The 17,701-nt window shown below is 52.5% G+C and overlaps 1 protein-coding gene across 1 annotated transcript in view; it reads right to left on the bottom strand.

Annotated features, from left to right (window-relative positions):
• LOC309685117 (electroneutral sodium bicarbonate exchanger 1-like) overlaps window positions 1-17,701 on the bottom strand; it is a gene marked incomplete at both ends in the record, with an annotated part of 920,987 nt that overhangs the window by 779,693 nt on the left and 123,593 nt on the right. The window contains 4 exons of the mRNA XM_082500931.1: window positions 238-317; window positions 445-648; window positions 1,064-1,195; window positions 2,236-2,313. Coding sequence (XP_082357057.1) covers window positions 238-317; window positions 445-648; window positions 1,064-1,195; window positions 2,236-2,313 — 494 coding nt within the window. The remainder of the gene's footprint in view (window positions 1-237; window positions 318-444; window positions 649-1,063; window positions 1,196-2,235; window positions 2,314-17,701) is intronic.

Raw genomic sequence — 17,701 nt, 5'->3', positions numbered from 1 at the left:
TTTGGCTGTGCCTATCACGGGAAGGTGGCAGAATCCAGGCACCCCAGACCCTGGGCGGAGGGGTCGCTGTGACACCAGATAAGCAGTCGATGCCAGACAACTCGCAGCAAGCAACTCCAAGATTCCTGGTTGGTTATCTACAAGCCATGTGAAAACTTGCAGTCGCCTTACGGGGACTAAATCTAAAAACCCTCTCCTCATTCACACCAGAAAAGCAGTGACGGAGCGGTTACTTACAGCAAAGTCTGACAAATCTTGTCCCCTTTCTGGCCCAGAGAGTCCAAGTACATGATGGTCTTCCTCCTGAGATCTATGACCTGTTATTAAAAGGTGACCATTAGACAAAGCACAACCTTCTGCCGCACACCCCCCAACACCTAAATGACTTCTCTTGCCAGTTTTTGCTCCCTGTCCAATTCTAAAGAAAAGGCCCGTGGGACTCACAGCTAGTGTCCAGTGCGCTTTCAAGTTTACAGGCACGAAGATGATGTCCTGCTTGAAAACATCAACACTTCTGGTCCATCTTCTTACTGCATCGTAGCCCCCAGATGTTAGTTTGGCATAAAAGAAAGTACTGAAAGCGTGGACCGCTGGATAGCCTTCCTTCTTGCCTCTTTCCATCAGCAGACCCATGTAGAAATTAACGACCTGTACCATAAAGAGGAAACGTGAGGTGTCAAAATAAGACGCTGCCTTCCCCAACCAAAAATACAGCACCACCTCTTTTCTGGCCACCCTCAAGCACGCAGCGGAGAGAACTCCAGCCTCAGCTGTCAGCTTTTGTTCCCAGAATTTCACACGGGGCTACATCGGCAGTTTGATCAAAACACCTGCCACCCACACCAAAAACCCGGACGAACTCCGGGAAGCTGCGTCATACAAGAAGTAACGGAACTTCCAGAAACGCTCGACCCTTCAATACCTCAAATAAGACTTCTACAGAGGTTTTTAGGCTCTGCCACGGAGGTCGTCAAAGAACGTTGACGGGACTTCTGTACACGGCAGAGGGGTATTTTTCAATAAAGGCTGAATGAGACTGTCCCTGTGCTGCAGCTGGTTTTACCTCATCGTTTAGCCAGCAAAGGTTCCTGAGCGTGCGGATGTCTTCGCGAGTGACCTTTAGTTTGAAGGCACTGCTCATGATCTCATCTGGCTCACCTCTGCCAAATGCGGCACTGACCTCTCTCTCCATGGCCTGAAAGGAACAATTCAATGGGGAAGGACTTGTGAAACAGCGCATGGAGCACGCTGACCTGGGGGCAGCTTTCCACTGAAACACGGCCTGTAAATTCAGCTCAGGTGACAGAGCAACTGCCTCCGACGGTTTCCTGCCTCAGTGAGCGATAGCGCTTTTGCCTTGCTTGGTTGGTTTCAGCATCCTAACTTTGAACTTTAGAGCCCAGGCTTGCTGCCGTTTCTTTTCACCAAGGACGTGGGGATAAAACCCGTAAACTCAGCAAACACGCTAAAGCAGCTGAAAATGGAACACAACTCTGGCAAACCCCTTTCCCACGTGCTGCCGCAGCCCTCGCAATACCCAGGTTTAAGCCAACCCCAGCGGGGAATGCAAAGAAACCACTACGGATGGTGGTATAAAATACTCTGATCTGCAATAGCATCTCCTTCTTGCTTGAATCTGGGCGAGCAAAATAAGAAAACCACCCGGTTTCCCTTGTACCCAGCATCAACTCCGCAGACTTTGTAAACTCTGCATTTGCCCGCCCTTTCCGAGTCCATCCTCAACAGGCAGGAAAAGGTGGGGGGAGCTCAATTAGACTGCAACTCCAAAGAATAAAAGCAGCCAAAATTCATACAAGCAGGGGAAACTGAACTCCCACTCCCTGGGGAACGGCATCACGGACCAGCACAAGCTGATCTTTCAGGTTCTATCACCACGGTAGGACAAGAGGCACATCCAATATAACTGGATGAGTCGGGTTAGCACTGCTCTGGAGACTGGTGTTCAACCTGGACTAATTTTTTGTCCTGCTAACAGAAGGCCCACAAACCCTCAGGGCAGCACAACTGAAGGAGCGCTGGAGCACACGAAATCCTTCAAACCAGCTTTAGTGCTGACCCTCGCACTGCAAAGTCACAGCCGCAGACACTCGCTAACAGGTTCAATGCAAGTTCTTCAGATTTCAAAAAGCCTCAAGAACCACCGAGAATAAGAGGAGTTCCCTGCAGCTCTGTCACAACCTTCTCTTTTGTCTAACAGACTGTCGGCTGTGGTACCTCTGTGAGCGGAGGAAAGCGTTCCGCTGTTTTTCCCAGGCTTGGCACTTTCTTTCCTTCCACGGTGAGGCTGGCTGACTTTTTGGACCGAACAGGTATAGGATGTCCTTGGAATAACGCATCTTCTGAGATTTCAGCTCCATGCTGCCTCTGTTAGACAAACGGACGTTAAGCTAGCAATCAAGCACAGATTTGTTTGCTTGGGGACAGGACAGAAAACTGGAAGGGTTTTTGTACACACATCCAAACAGCAAACCCCAAAGTGACTTTTTATTGACGACTGCATTCCAACTATGCACCCATGGAGTGCTGCACTCGGAGGCAAGAGAGGCAGAGAGCTCGTTTGCCTTGGGCTAGCGTTAAGAACCCCAGCAAAGCCTCCACGTGTAGGTATCAAGTTGAGAGTGAGATTACGATTTCTGATTTCCATGATTAAAATTGTATTTTTGACCTCAATCCTGACCAGAGGTGAAAGTCGGAGATGTACTTCCCATCCCAGCAAACAAGATAAGACTAAAGACACCCCAGTCCAGCTTTGCAGGTCAACTAAGGCTGTGCGCTAAAGATTTTGAGGCTATACCCAACACATGAAAGGGGAAGAATCAAAATGCTATAGTGTAGCGTGCTCCTAATAGTCCAGAAACAAAATTAACGGTAGCGGAAAACACTTTGCCATAGCGCTACTCATCAAATAATGCTCCCGCTTTCCTGGGGAAAAACAACCTGGGCAAATACAGATATTGTTGAGTAAGTCATGTGAAGTGGAGAGTGCGCTGAAGTTTCTGATCACAAATAGCTCTATTTTCCTTGTGAATAACACAATCTTACCCCTGCGATGGTTTGTTTCGCTGCTCCTTCCTCTTCCTGAGAGTTTTCTTCTGGTGTGCAGTACCTGCCAGGAGAGGGAGAGAGAGAAGTGAGCTGTGTATCCGTCCTCTCCCACGGAATTCTCAAGAATTCACCCTCTGGACAAGAAAGGCTTTTTCAAGGCTTATTCTGACTACAGCCCCGGTTGCGCACATCAACATGTGACAATATCGCCTCAACTTCCAGCACCGTTCTTTCTTAGCAGCAAGACTGGGATAGAATGAAGAGCTGGGAGCTTTGCAATTTTTTTTTTTCCCATTTACTTGTACAAGACTCCTTTTCCTTCTCTTTATCAGTTGCATTATTTAGAAAACAGAGAAGCAACCAGCACTTCCTCTATCGAGTGCTTTGTGATCTACTGCTGATAAACACTGCACGCTGGGTGTTCTACTGCAAGGTGTAACAGGAACATCTGCAACTAGACTTGCATCCAAACAGAGTGAGCTTCGGGAAACTAAGGCCAGCACACTGAATTCCAAATGGGACAGCCACAGGATGTTTACTTGCCTTCTACAGGCCAGTCAAGAGAGTGACTATCCCCATTTGGAGAGGATTGTCATTCAAACCACACAGACTCTGAAGAGCAAACAAATACACAGACATTAAAGTTGTCCAGATATATGTCCCTGCTTCAAAAACAAGAATTCGCATTGTCACCAAAAGACCCCTTTTTTTCAGGAGGGAGACCTACACCAGACTCTCACGGTATTCTACGCTCATTGTGCTTTAACGGCTTTCAGTCCAGCATGGTAAGAGGAGATATCACAAGCTTTGTCAAATCGTTTCAGTTAGTAACTAAATCCCCCTCAAAAAAGGCAAGAAAATGTTCTTTTTACTTGAAGGCATCATTCTCTATCAGTATTTTCTTTCCTTCTCTCCCCTCCAGCTTAGGGGAACCACTATTTTAATTTAAGCACACAACAGTGCTGCACAGCTAAATATAGCACTAGTTTTTAAAGCGGGGAGAAGAACGGGGACAGAATTAGCTAAAAAACAGGACTGCCGCAACTGAGTCTCTCTCTGCTCCCATCTACGCTTTCTCCTCTCTCATGTAAGGGCAGGTCACTGCAGAAAGATGCGTGCATCTTACCGCCGTACAAAATCTCTCCCTCTAGCTGCACCTACTGCCCCCAAAACCCGTTTCCCTCAACACCACAAAGCCCTCAGAACTCAGACTCCTGCCAGCTCAGACAGCCAACACCAATGAGGCCGCTGGCCTCTCAAACCCAAACGCACGCTGCCTTTTTCCCCCTCCTAGGCAAACCCCACGCATCCTCTAAGTCCCAAAAACTGCCTCAAGTCCCACCAGGCTTTACAAGCTCTCTCATCCTTATGCTCAGGATGTGAGTTTCCAAGTGAAAGAAATGCAACGTCAGCTCGTTGATGGCTCAGCAGAACGACTCACAAACCAAAACGGATTCTGCACATCCAAGGACAACTTGGGACGGCCACCACTCGCACCCTTACTGGCTTTCTTCCCACAGCAAACACCACACCAGCACAACCCTCTTTGTCACGCAGCACGGCTCTCGCTTGTGTTGGAGATGCAACTGGCTTGCGAGCAATTCCGGAGCCGCAAGCTAGCTACTTCTCTTTCACAGCACTGAGACGATCACATACCATTGGTCATCTCCGAGACTCTACCAGCGGCTGAAAGGCATACGCACACAGAGCCAAAAGAAACAAGAACCATCATTAAAAGAGACTCTACCTGATCGTATCACCTCTCTGCGACCACTGTGGGCAGCAAACATCTATACATTCGACACCTGCACAGAAAAGCAGTGGGAAGAAAACAAGAAGTCGACTTTGAATCACCATCAGATTTACATAGCTCTCCATTTCTGAGTGATAAATAAAAAACCCCAAAACTTTGAATGCTGACTGTATGGTCAGGAAGTTCGAATTCTGGCAAGCACTTTGAACTTGGAACATCATCTGTGAGTGTATAAGAAATGCCCTATTCCCATTTGAAGTCTACCTACAAAGTGGAACGGACTGGAATCACGGGGATACTCACCGGTCCTTAGTGTTGGATGTGGATAGACCTCTCCTCTGTATTTTGGTTCTTCCACACGACTCACAGTCGTCACTGGTTCCTTGGAGGAGGCTTGAACACTTTGGGGCAGGAAACAAACAACAGAGGAGAATCACAATTTTTATATGTGGGGCATTTGTTAACAGTGCGTACCAATTCACGGTGGCTTTTGGGGTTTTTCTTTGAAAAGAAAAAAATATTCTTTGCACATCCAACAAATATCTGCATCAACCTGAGGAGGCCACTTTACTCTGTGGGACAAGACAGCGTTCATTTCAACCAGCCCTGACCAATTCTGCTCAATCTATTTGTTAAAGGTTATGCTGACGCTGAGAATGGCAATGTCCACAACATCCACACTGCTGGGACATTTTACTTCAGACCTGCCCTGCTCTGACCTCAGGGACTATATGCTCAGTAGCGGTTGGAGTGCATTAGACACCTTCCCCAGGAACTTCTCTGGTTTAGCTTCCTCTGAAAGGAATCTCTTTCTCAGGCTCCAGATCTGCTCCAAAATATGAGCCACACCACAATAAGCAACGACTGGCAGATTAGACGCCCAAAGCAGACTCTTGACCCGCTCTCAAATGCTATTGCCATTGCACTTAAAATTACATGAGAAACTGTTTTCTGTATCATTTTCATGATATGGATTTTCATCTGAAGTGGCGGATTCTGGTGCAGCGCGCTCCTTAATGGGTGGCCTCAGGGGTAAGAAGCTGTCTGGAGCAGCTTTGATGCTCTGTTTGCCGTTCCGGCTTGTGCTGAAAACAGCAACGCAAAAGAAATTGTATCCAGAGAACATTCCAATATGCACCTCCACCACCAACTACTTTGTCAAGCACGTACACCGATGACGATGGAGACAGACACGAGATGTTCATGACTTTCAGATGAAGACCTGCTGTCTTCAACTGGCTAATGGGGAAGTACAGAGAAGTAAAAGTGAAAATCACAACAACTGCCTTGAAGATACGGTGTCAATTGTGTCCTCAGCCTCCTCTCAAGTTCAACACTTCCTCTTACCGCAGACCTTTAATCTCTACCTAATCTCCTGCGTCAATTAAGTATCTGGTTTTAAAGAAAAAGTTTAAAATTGGTTCTTCGGGGAGGAAGCAGCTGGAGACCTCCCTTACCATAGGCAGTAAACCTTTCGGGGAAGAAGTCAAAGAAAACAGAAGGATTTTTACCTCGGACATGGAATTGTCTTGTGAGGACGGGATAGTGTTTGCTTAGTCAAGTGAGCATGGGTTCCACACGGCATTTGACCTATGAGAGAAGAGCGTAAGGCATCAGGAACTATAAAAAGGAACTGAAGAGTTTTATGAGTTTACAGTAACGAGCTTCACCAAAGATAAATTGTCATTTTCTCTCTCACATCATCAGGTTTCCACACCGGCAACTACAGCAAGTTGTGTGCACAAGGTATTGCCAGACGAAACCTGAAATACGAAAGGCTTCTCGGGATCTACTACCTAAAAGGAGCCTTGAAAACAATTTACTTCTGGCAAGCTAACAGTGGACGGATCAGAATGGAAGGACTGCATCCAAGGCAGCTCTGGTACTGAGATGACAAGATAAACGCTCAGCTCCACTCCAGAAGCAATGCAAGGGTGCAGGTAAGAAACAGAGGTCACGCTCAAGTCTTCCCAGATGCTGCCTCGTCCCGTGCCTGCAATAATCCCTACAGAACCCTAGGGGTAGGCTTGGACGGTACACAAAGTAGGGTGAAAATGAAACAAGTCGTATAACTTGATGTCAGCCTTACCAATTTGCAGCATTGATATATCAAGCGACGAAAATCTTGGTCTTTTAGTTGAAGGCTCAAAAGAAGTGGACCGAGGCTTAAAAGAAAACAAAAAAAAGTACCAGTGTGAGTATAACCTGAATGTGAATCCAAGCAAACACACTTCCTGAGACTTAGTCAGCTCTACTGTGAATTGGGGACCATGACTTGCTGGGTCAGATTGCAGAAGAATGCCAATCTTTGCAGGATCTCTGACAGGTATGCTTTAATTTTTGAATACAGGCTCTCATACATGCAGCAATTAAAAAAATACAAGCTTGTCACTCAGTAATCACTCAGTCAGCTCCTAAACATTGCAAAGTGTGATAATTCAGCCCTTGAAAAATATATTTGGTACAAATATGAGTTAACAACTCTCTCGGGAATGAAGAATTAGAGCCCGACAGTCTCTTAGCCCTCTTACCCCATGGGGCAATAAGAAAAATAGCACTACACCTTTGAACCAAACTAGGGAGTCAAGCAGTCAGAGGCTCATTTTTACAGAGCCAAAGTCCTACAGGAATCCTCTCATGGACTGGTGGATAATGAGCAGAAAGAGGTCTATCCACAGGAAGTATGCAGTTTTTCTTGTAAGGTAGTGTATTTTGATGCCTTAACTGCAAGCTCGAGAAAGAGAATAACAGTTTACAAACACACTAAAACTATAAACTTGAACAAGTGTCAAGTATCTGGAAGACAACACACATTTTGCTCCTTCCGCAGCTGCCAGTGCCGGAGCAGAGGATGCAGACTTGAGTAAGGCAAACCCAGCCCACATTAGAGCTGCCTGCTAGAAATGGAAAAGAACCACCTACAGCTGTACAGGCTCAGAGCAGGCTCAACCTCAAGATGCATTAGGGAGAGCCGCTTGCTCTTGCACCTTGCACAGATCATAATATATCAAACCTGTCACTAACCTCTTCCGCAGACTCTGGGAATGGAGCATCTTCGCTGACAGAAGCCGCCGGGCGTTTGGTTGCCTTGGTTGGCAACTGCACCACAACAGAAACTTCTTCAGCTTTCTCCTTCCACTCAGAGATGGCATAATCTAAAAAACAAAGACAGGCCATATAAGAACATGATGAAAACCAACAGAGGTACATTGGGAATACAGCCAGGAGGGAGCACACAGCTTTGATTTAAAATACTCTTTCTGCTGACACACGCGGGCTCACCGCCAGAGACCTGGGCTATCTCCTGCTGGCAGTAAAAGTACTGTGCCCTGCCACAGTCACCGCAGAGAACGTCATACAGAGGGCTAAGCCCTACCGTACACCCTCAAGCCATTGGCTATAGGCATAGATAGCCACAAGGAAAGAACAGCTTGAAAAGCCACAGTTTCAGGAACAATGCCAGAGCACAAAAGCCAGACTTTTCCAAGGGACACGAAACCTCAGGAAAATCGGGCATATTCAATACTTCTGTAATGTGCAATACCTGATGTTTTCTTTTTCGGCGGACTCTCATCACCATCGTCCACAGGTATCCAAACACTGAGGAGAGAACACACACAACAGTGTTTTGCAACCCTAGGGAAGCTCCCAACAGGCTGACTTCCCTTCACAGGGCCCAAACTTCCAAAGTTACCTTTCCTATCCCAAAGGTCCCCCCCTCCAAGCGCCCCTGGGATCATCTCAGGCACACACACACCTAACTGCACCCCTCCTCAACACCCCCCAACCTCTCCCAGCCAACGACCGCTCTCAGAGAGCTAATTATCCCGCTGCAGCATATTAGGTCTCTTTTTCTCATTCGGTTAATGCTTCCTAACTTTTTACATTTGTTCCCATCGCCAAAAACTTAAGTTCATATGTAAAGTTCTCCTCTTTCCTCGGGGAAAGCAGCACACCAGAGATTACTACGCCATCTCATTTCGTAAATCACTACACTGAGTTGCAAAGAAAGGTCTAAGGAGGACAGGAAATAAAAGGTGGGAAAGCAACTCGTGCATACACCCACTTCAATCACTTTTTCCTTTGGGAATGGAGCACAAAGGATGGTCCGAGGTGGGTTTTTGCCTCTATTTGCCCTCCCAAATGTCATGACAGACGGCAAGGATTCTTTGAAGAATTCTTTGGTCTTTCTTACACAAAGGAATTTCTTTTAAACTGTTACGCCCCCGAACCCTGATGATAGCATTGCTTCTGGACTATCTTCTCTCTGTATCAGGAGCACAAAGAAGTCCCTAACGGCACCTTTCATACAATGTCAAGAGTATTGGCTATTACTATGCTATTAAAGTCAGGCAGAAAATATCGGGGGGTAGGCATTAGAGGTAAATATCTTCCCATGAAAATGCATTCTTACTCAGCATATTTCATACTTCAGAAGGCAAAAGTAAAGAAGGCAAAATCTTTGTATCCTCCTGCTCAATTGTTCGCAGGAGCTAACTCCTTCTGAGCTGCTCTCCAGGCTCAAGGCTACGTCCTGAGAGAAGCGCAGTTTCAATACCTGACGGCACTTACGGCAACTGCCTGTGAACAGAAATGCCGCTTTCTCCAGCTTTACCAGAGCACCCGGCACCTGGGAGAGACTTGTTTTGTCCTTTTTTACTTTACCAGCCACTTGGAGGTTTAGGATCAGTTTGAGGGTGAGAAAAGAGGAATTCTCTCCTGGGAAGTTGTACTAAGCTGCTCCCCGCTCCTTCACCACTCCAAGTCTCCACCCCCTCTTTTTCCCTTTTCAAGCCCCCGCTGTGCAGACGGAAAGCCAACGAGGGGGTGGCTTTGCCCACGGATTCGGGGGGAACATCTGGAAGCCACAGTCATCTCGGCATCACAGGGGAACGACTCTGACTGCGGCCCGGGGCGAGCCCACAGCGGCAGGAGCCACAGCCGCCGCACAGGGCCGGAAGGACGGGGCTGCCGGGCTGGGAGAGGGCGGGGGGGGGCACGGGGCTGCCGGGGCCCACCACGAGCCCCACCGCCCCGGAGGGGGGACTCTGGGCGGGCAGAGGGGCCGAGCCCAGCCCAGGGGAGGGCAGCCAGAGCCAGGGGAGCCCCAGAGCAAGACCCCGCCCTGCACCCGAGCCCACAGAGCGACTAACGCCGCTCCCGGCAGAGGCGCCGGGCGGGCTCCCGCCAAGGAGCCCCGGGGGTCCCGCAGGCCCCAGGCGGGGGGGGGAGTGGGCGCCGGGGCGATGCCCGGGGGCGGCCCTGAGGCGGCGGGGCGGCTCGCTGACCTGGGGGGCGGCCTCTTGCGCGGCGGCGGGGCCGGGGGCGGCGAGGAGGGCGCCGAGGGCCCCCCGCAGCCATTAGTGGAGGGGCGGCTGAGGGGGGAGAGAGGGGCGGGGCGGTGGGTGCGCGCAGGCGTGCCGCGTCTGTGCTCTGCCTGAGGGAGCCGTTAGCGGCCGCCCGGCCCGCTTCTGCCTCTGCTCTGCGGTGGGGCCGGGCCGGCGGCGTCCCGCCTCGCCCTCCTGTGTCTGGGGGAGGCGCTGGCCCTTCTCCGAAAGCCTCGAGCCGGGCCCCGGCTGGCAGCTGGGCACCGGGAGGCGGGGGGTGCCCGGAGGAGGGGAAGAGGCGTGTCTGCCCTCGGGGAGAGGCCCCCCCAGAGGCCGGAGGGGGCCCCCCAGAAGCCCTCCAGAGACGGAGGGGCCCCCCAGAAGCCTCCCAGAGGCGGAGGGGCCCCTCGGAGAGCGGAGAAGCCTTTCGGCGTCCCGCAGGACTGAGGCGAGCGGCACCGCCCGGCGGCGCGGGCTCTTGCGCGCCCCCTCCTGCCTCCTCTGCCCGCGGTGGGTGAGGGAATGCCAATCCCGGGCTTACCGAGCCCTTTCCTCCGCGCTCGCACGGCGCTTTGCGCCCCTCTGGCGCGGAGCTCCGGTAGCCGCATCCGGCTGCGCCATGGCTGCGGCGCGACTGGAAGGACGCGGACTGCGTTCGGCGTTCCACCATGGTGAGCGGCTGTGACGGAGCGGCGCCCGACCGCCGGCCGCGGGCAGCCCCGCTCGAGCCGCTGCTGCGGGGGCCGGCGAGCGTGTGGTGAGTGCTGAGCTGTGTGCGGGGGGTTGGGCTGGCTCTTGGGGCGCTGCCTTGCTCCTAAGGGGGCTTTGAAATGCGGTGCTCGCCCCTCGTTAACGAGCTGTTTCCTGTGGGGTGGAAATGTGCGGCTGTTGCTGCAGCCCCGTCCTGGAGAGGCTTTTTTTCCAGGGCTGGGAGCGAGAGCGGCGTCCAGGCTGGGCAGGGGAGCTGGGTCTGCTCCTCCCCGCCCTGAGAAATGGTGGTTTGCAGGTAGCATCTGGCTGCACTTGCTGGAACGCAGAGCAGGAGAGAGTTGTGTCCTGGTTTTCCCCTACAAATGCAGGACACAGACGAAAACATGGCAGTGGGGAGGGTGTGGGGGTAACTGGGAGCCCCCATGTGCCTCCCAGCCCCATCGCGCTGGGTCGGGGCTGCAGCTCACCCCAATGCACCCTCGAGTGCACCCACGCTCTGTGAGGGGGGGTTTCAGGGCCTGAAGGGTTGTCCCCGTGTCCCTGCTGGGCTCACGGTGGTGGCACGCTGCTGTGCGTGGGGCTGGGAGTGGCCGGGAAGGGTCTGGCACGCTGGGGCTGTCACTGAGCATCGTTTTCTCTGCCACCATAGAGCTCCTCGGTGTACCTCTTGGGTGTGTATGGAGCCCCCCCCCCGGCCGGTGCCTTCCCCAATCAGCACCCAGTAAGTGCCTGGCACCCCTTTCCAGGAGATCTTCGCTTGGGCACCTTGGGAGGGTGAGCAACCACCACCATCATGGGATGGTAGCATGGGGACAGCCACCTCCCTTGTCCCTTGTCTGGCTGGTCCCCTGACCCTCTCGCTCTTCTGTGCCTCTTCAGCTTCCGGAGCAAGAGTTTGTGAACCTATTCATCAGGACGCAGGTGGTGGGGGCCATAATCGGGAAGAAGGGGCAGCACATCAAGCAGCTGGTGCGGTTTGCAGGTGCCTCCATCAAGGTGAGGAATGCGCTGCGGGGCTGGTCCTGTGTTTCGTGCCTCAGTTTCCCCTCCCCACTGCCAATGGCAGGGAATGGGAGTCTGCGGGTTGCAGTGTTGCTCCCCAAATTATCGTAGAATGGTTTCGGTTGACAGAGACCTTGAAGACCATCCAGTCCCACCCCCCTGCCCTGATCAGGGACACCTCCCACCAGCCCAGGTTGCTCCAAACCCTGACCAACCTGGCCTTGAACACCTCCAGGGATGGAGCAGCCACAGCTTCTCTGGGCAACCTGGGCCAGTGATTTACCACCTTCACAGTGGAAAAACTTCCTCCTGATATCTCATCTGTATCTCCCCTCTTCCACTTTGAAGCCATTCCCCCTTGTCTTATCACTCCATGCCCTTGTAAAAAGTCCTTCCCCAGCTCTCCTGTAGCCTTTTAGGGACTGGAAGGGGCTCTAAGGTCTCCCCAGAGCCTTCTCTTCTCTGGGCTGAACCCCCCCCAACTCTCTCAGCCTGTCCTCCCAGCAGAGGGGCTCCAGCCCTTGCAGCATCTCCGCAGCCTCCTCTGGCCCATCTCCATCAAGTCCGTGTCCTTCTGCTGTTGGAACCGCCTGAGCTGGAGGCAGCAGTTGAGGTTCTCATCAATCAGCACTGCCAGGTCCTTCTCCCCAGGGCTGCACTCCATCCATTCTCCACCCAGCCTGGATTTGTGCTGGGGATTGCCCCGACCCATGTGCAGGACCTTGCACTTGGCCTGGTTGAACTTCAAGAGGTTGGCATGTGCCCACCTCTCCAGGCTGTCATTAGTAGAAGGCCAGGTCTGCAGCACCCCAGTTATCAGCCCAGCTCAGGTGGGAGGGGATGCTCCTGCATGGGGGGGTTGCCCTGCGCTGGGGGGGGGACATCCCACTGAGGGAAGGTCTTGCCGAAGCGGGGGCCGTGCTCACGCTCCTCCCCCATCCCTTCCCAGATCACCCCGTCAGAAGGTCCCGAGGCCAGTGAGCGGATGATCATCATCATGGGGCTGCCCGAGGCTCAGTTCAAGGTGCGCTGGGTGGGGGGGACAGTAAGGGACAAGATGAGAGCGTCCCTGTGGTCACCACTGTGCTGGCAGCCTGGCTTGGCCTCCCTCAGTGCCGGGGGAGCTCTTTGCTGGGTACAGTGGTTTTGATGCTGCTGGACATGGGGTCATTGTCAGCTTTGGGGATGGAGAGGCACAGCGGGCGCTGCCTGATGGTTTTCCTTCCTGTCCGTCTCCTCCCCAGGCCCAGGGGTGAATATTTGGGAAGCTGAAAGAGGAAAACTTCTTTAACGCGAAAGAAGAAGTGAAGCTTGAAGCCCACATCAAGGTGCCTTCCTTCGCCTCCAGCTGCGTGGTAGGCAAAGGTGGCAAGACAGTAGGTGTGTGGGGGTGTGTGCATGGGTGCCCCCCCCTCTCTTTGCCCCGGGGACGCAGAGTTGGGTGTCAGCTGTCACCCCTGCCCACCCCAGGGGGACAAATCCCGGGTGCACAGTGGTTTCAGCGATGTCTTGACCCTCAGCCCCCACGTCCTGGTGGTGGTTCTTGTTGGTCCCAAGGAAGGGGGAGACACACAGGGTGCCTGGTGCCGTGGTGACACCGACAGTGGAGGATTTTGGCTCTTCCACAAGAAAAACACTCTTGTGGTTCGCTCCAGGTGAACGAACTGCAAAACAACCAGTGCGGAAGTCCATGTGCCACGAGACCAAACCCCAGACGAGAACGAGGAGGTCATCGTTAAAATCATTGGGCATTTCTTTGCCAGTCAGGTACGGTTTGGCCGTGGCTTCACCTGATATTCCCCGGCCACTTTCATCCACCGAGGAAAGGCGCGGGGTGGCTGAGCCCAGCACCACCTGAGCGTCCTGCCGCTCTTCTTTCAGGTGGTCCCTGTGCCCCCAAGAGGCACTGAAGGTGTTTCAGTAGCTCCCCCCGGCTGTGGGAGTGCTGAAATTGAAGATTGGCTCGATTGAGCTAAAAATGGGTGTTTTGAATGCTGTGCAGAGCGGCACCCAGGGTGTGAATGGAATCCTCAGTGCGGGCAGAGCCACGCGCATCCCACCTGGGTGCATCTTCCATAACCTTGTCTCCTGTCCACTCGAGAGGGATGGTGGCCCCCCAGAAAAATTCAGGTGGTCTTGAGGAGCGGTGGAGGAAGCACAAGTTTAAAAAAAAAAAAAAAAAACAAACAAACAAAAAACAAAAAACAAACAAACAAAAAACAAACAGACAAAAAAAAAAACCTTGAAATTACTTACAGCTTGTCCAGAGTGACAAGTTGGGAGTGGCGAGATGCTCGGTGGGGGCTTGGGGGTGGGTGGTAGGGGGAGAAACCGTGCACTGACCCCCACCTCTTGCTTTTCCCCTCTCCTCCCCAGGACTGCACAGCACAAGATGAGGGAAATGCTCCAGCAGGGGAAGCAGCAGGAGCAGAAACACGCTCCGGGAGCGCCGGCCTCGCAGCACAGCAAGGGAGGCTCCCGCAATGATGCCCAGCACTGCCCAATGAATGTAACCCCACTGCCAGACTTTGCCCCCCCTCCCCCACCCCCAGCAGGTCAGGGGAGCAAACCAAAGAGCCCCCCCAAACACACCTCCCCCCCACCCCCCCATTCCACGTGGCACTGTGAGGATGCGCAACCGAGGGGTGTGGGGAGGGCTCTCTCCATCACCTCCCGACACTATCCCTTTAGTTGGACTAACATAGGCAGAGAGAGAGAGAAAGAGAGGTTTTATTATTCTTTTTTAAAAATTTTTTTATTTCCTAAAAGCCACCCGGTTTTCATCCCAGGCATGGCCAGAGGAGCTCACCCAGTGTTCAGGGGGGGAGGTTGGGCTGCGTCACGCAGCGCAGCGGCTCATCAGTTTTTAGAATTAATGTAACAATAACGAAACTAACGGCGATTTTTAAGTTTTTTAAGGATTTTAATTCTTTATTTATTTCATTTCAGAGGGGGTGGGGGCAGGAGGAGGATGTTTATTTTTTAGCACAAGCCGGCTTTTCTAGAGGTTAAAGGAAAGGCCGTGCTCGGCCGTAAACACTTTGGGGAATGATCCCGGTTGTAAGGAGAGAAGGGGGAAAGAGGGGCAGGGGTGGAAAGCCAGATTTCCAAGAGGTTGTCAGCCCAGGGCTGGGGGAAAAAAAAAAAACACACTAGCAAAATAATTTTTTTTTTTTTAATTTCAAAAATAAAACGCATACAACCCTCAACACCAGATGACACACACACAACCACACACAAAAACTACCTCAGGGTTTACCTCAGCACATTGCGCTTCTGTTTCCCTTTTAGAGATTTTGTGTGCCTTACAAAACTGATAGCTGGCACATTATTTTTGTTTCTTTTCTTAATAAAAAAAAAAAAAGAGTTGGAAAACACACTCTACTGAGTGCGAGGCGGGAGAAGGAAAGCAATCCCACGGGTGCCAGAGCTCTTCCATAGTCTCCTTCTGCTGGCTGAGAGCCAGGGGCTGTTCCTTCGGAGAAAGCTTGAGAGATGTTTAAAAAGAGAAAAAGGAAAAAAAAATAAAAGAAAAAAAGGGGGGGAGGAAAAAAACGAGGGGAAAGAAGAAAAAAGGGAAAAAGAGATAAAAAGGGGGGAAAAGAAAAAAAAAAGGGAAAAAAAACAACAACCCCAAATTAAAAAAAAGAAAGGTAGAAAGGAAAAAAACCCCTAAAAAACCCAAGCAAAGTAAGTGGTGAAAGCCTTCGGGCAAGAGGAGGGACGAGAGCCAGGGGGTGAGGTGGCGCTGCCAGCGCCGGCCCCGGGGGCTGTGACACCACACTGCAAAGTGTTCTGTGAAAAAAAACCAAACAAATCCCATCCAACGACAACAACATCAAAAAACAAAGAGGAATCTCTCCAGCTCACAAGAGCCTGAGCTCGCTCTCCGCTGCTCTCTTTCCAGTGACTCGGGGGGGGGGAGGGGGGTGGGTCATAGCTGAGCTGAGAGTGGGGGGGTGGTGGGAGTTTGCCCCATGGCTGTGATGGGGGGAGAAGGGGTGGGTGGGGAGTGGGGGATGTGGTGTGGGGTTTTTGAGGGTGGTGTGGGTTTTTTTGCCAGGTGTTGCTTTACCCAGTGGCTCGGGGAGCGTGACGAAACGGGAAAAAGGACTTCACTGAGAGGTTCAAATTAACAATTTCTTTGGACTTCACTCACAGGTCCAATACATCACTATTGCAAGTTCTGTGTGTGCGATGGCGATTGCACTATTGCGGTTTAAAAGAAATTAGCGGGATCCACTATTGCGAGCTACAAATGCCCCCGACAAGTAGCAACACAAACCACAAGGGCGCTAGATATTAATGCCTTAGAAGAGTGCACCAGTCACAAACTCAATCGCATGCCCTATACCGTACGGATGTTTCTTAGTCACTTACCCTCTCTCTCTCAGGTGAGGTCACTCCATCCCTGGGAAGTTACCCTGTAACGTCCATCGTCCTGGATGGGGGGGACAGATCTCCTAGGGGCCAGCTGTATCCTTGGAGGATTCCCCATTTGTCTCCCCAGACCCTGCGGTTTATATTTCCTGACTCGGTGAGGGTGCAGGATTATGCCCGAGTGGATTACACTGTCTGGGATATTTCCCTCTGGTGGTGCCATAACGAAGTCTCTGTTGCCAGTTTGTGATGTCCGGCGCTCAACGTCACGGGAAGAGTGGTGGGATGGGACTCGGGGCATTTTGTTTGTTAAGGGCCATTTGGTTTTGGTTGTTCTGTGCCATCTGGAGATAAGCCCGGGCTGAGCTGTTTTGCAGCTCCCCCCAAGTTCTCTCTGCACAGCCAAGGCACGGCGGGGATGGAGCTGAGTGGGACGGCAGCTCCCTGCCTCTCACCTCTGGTGCTCTGAAACCGGCTTGGCTGGCTGCTCCCACACAGGGAGGCGTGTGCATCACGAAGCCCGCGCTAAAGCGGGGTGGGGGCAGTTGGTTAGCAAAGCCAAAGTGGTTATTAATGGTGGTTAATGGCACACTAATTACGCCCGTGTAATGCGGAAGCTCAGATGCCCCCTAACCACCCCACCCCCCCGGTGCTTCTCTAGCCAGGCCAGCGCTGGGCGTCCCCCCCGCAGGAGAGGAGCGCAGCTCCGGGGTGGGTGGAAGGGCATCACCCTCTTGTGGTTCGCTCCAGGTAAACGAACTGCAAAACTTAACCAGCGCGGCAGTCATTGTGCCACGAGACCAAACCCCAGACGAGAACGAGGAGGTCATCGTTAAAATCATTGGGCATTTCTTTGCCAGTCAGGTACGGTTTGGCCGTGGTGTTACCCGATATTCCCTGGCCGCTTTCATCCACCGAGGAAAGGTGTGGGGCTTGCTGAGCCCAGCAGCACCCGAGCGACCTGCTGCTCTTCTTTTGGGTGGTCCCTGTGCCCCCAAGAGGCACTGAAGGTGTTTCGGTAGCTTCCCCCCGGCTGTGCAAGTGCTGAAATTGAAGATTGGCTCGATTGAGCTAAAAATGTGTGTTCTGGAGGCCGTGCAGAGCAGCGCCCAGGGTGTGAATGGACTCCTCTGTGCAGGCAAAGCCACCCGCATCCCACCTGGGTGCATCTTCCATAACTGCACAGCGCCAGATGAGGGAAATGCTCCAGCAGGTGAAGCAGCAGGAGCAGAAACACGCTCCGGGAGCCCCGGCCTCGCAGCACAGCAAGGGAGGCTCCCACCGTGCCGCCCAGCACCGCCCGATGACTGTAACCCCGCCGCCAGACATCCCCCCCCCCCCCCCCCAGCAGGTCAGGGGAGCAAACCAAAGACCCCCCCAAACACACAGCCCCCCATTCCCCGCGGCGCTGCGAGGATGCACAGCCGAGGGGTACGGGGAGGGCTCTCTCCATCCCACAGCC

This window comes from Vanellus vanellus, assembly GCF_965231255.1.
Source record: "Vanellus vanellus genome assembly, contig: HAP1_SCAFFOLD_58, whole genome shotgun sequence".
NCBI lineage: Eukaryota > Metazoa > Chordata > Aves > Charadriiformes > Charadriidae > Vanellus > Vanellus vanellus.
Note: the sequence above shows the minus strand (reverse complement) of the source record. Positions and strands in the feature narration are given on the sequence as shown.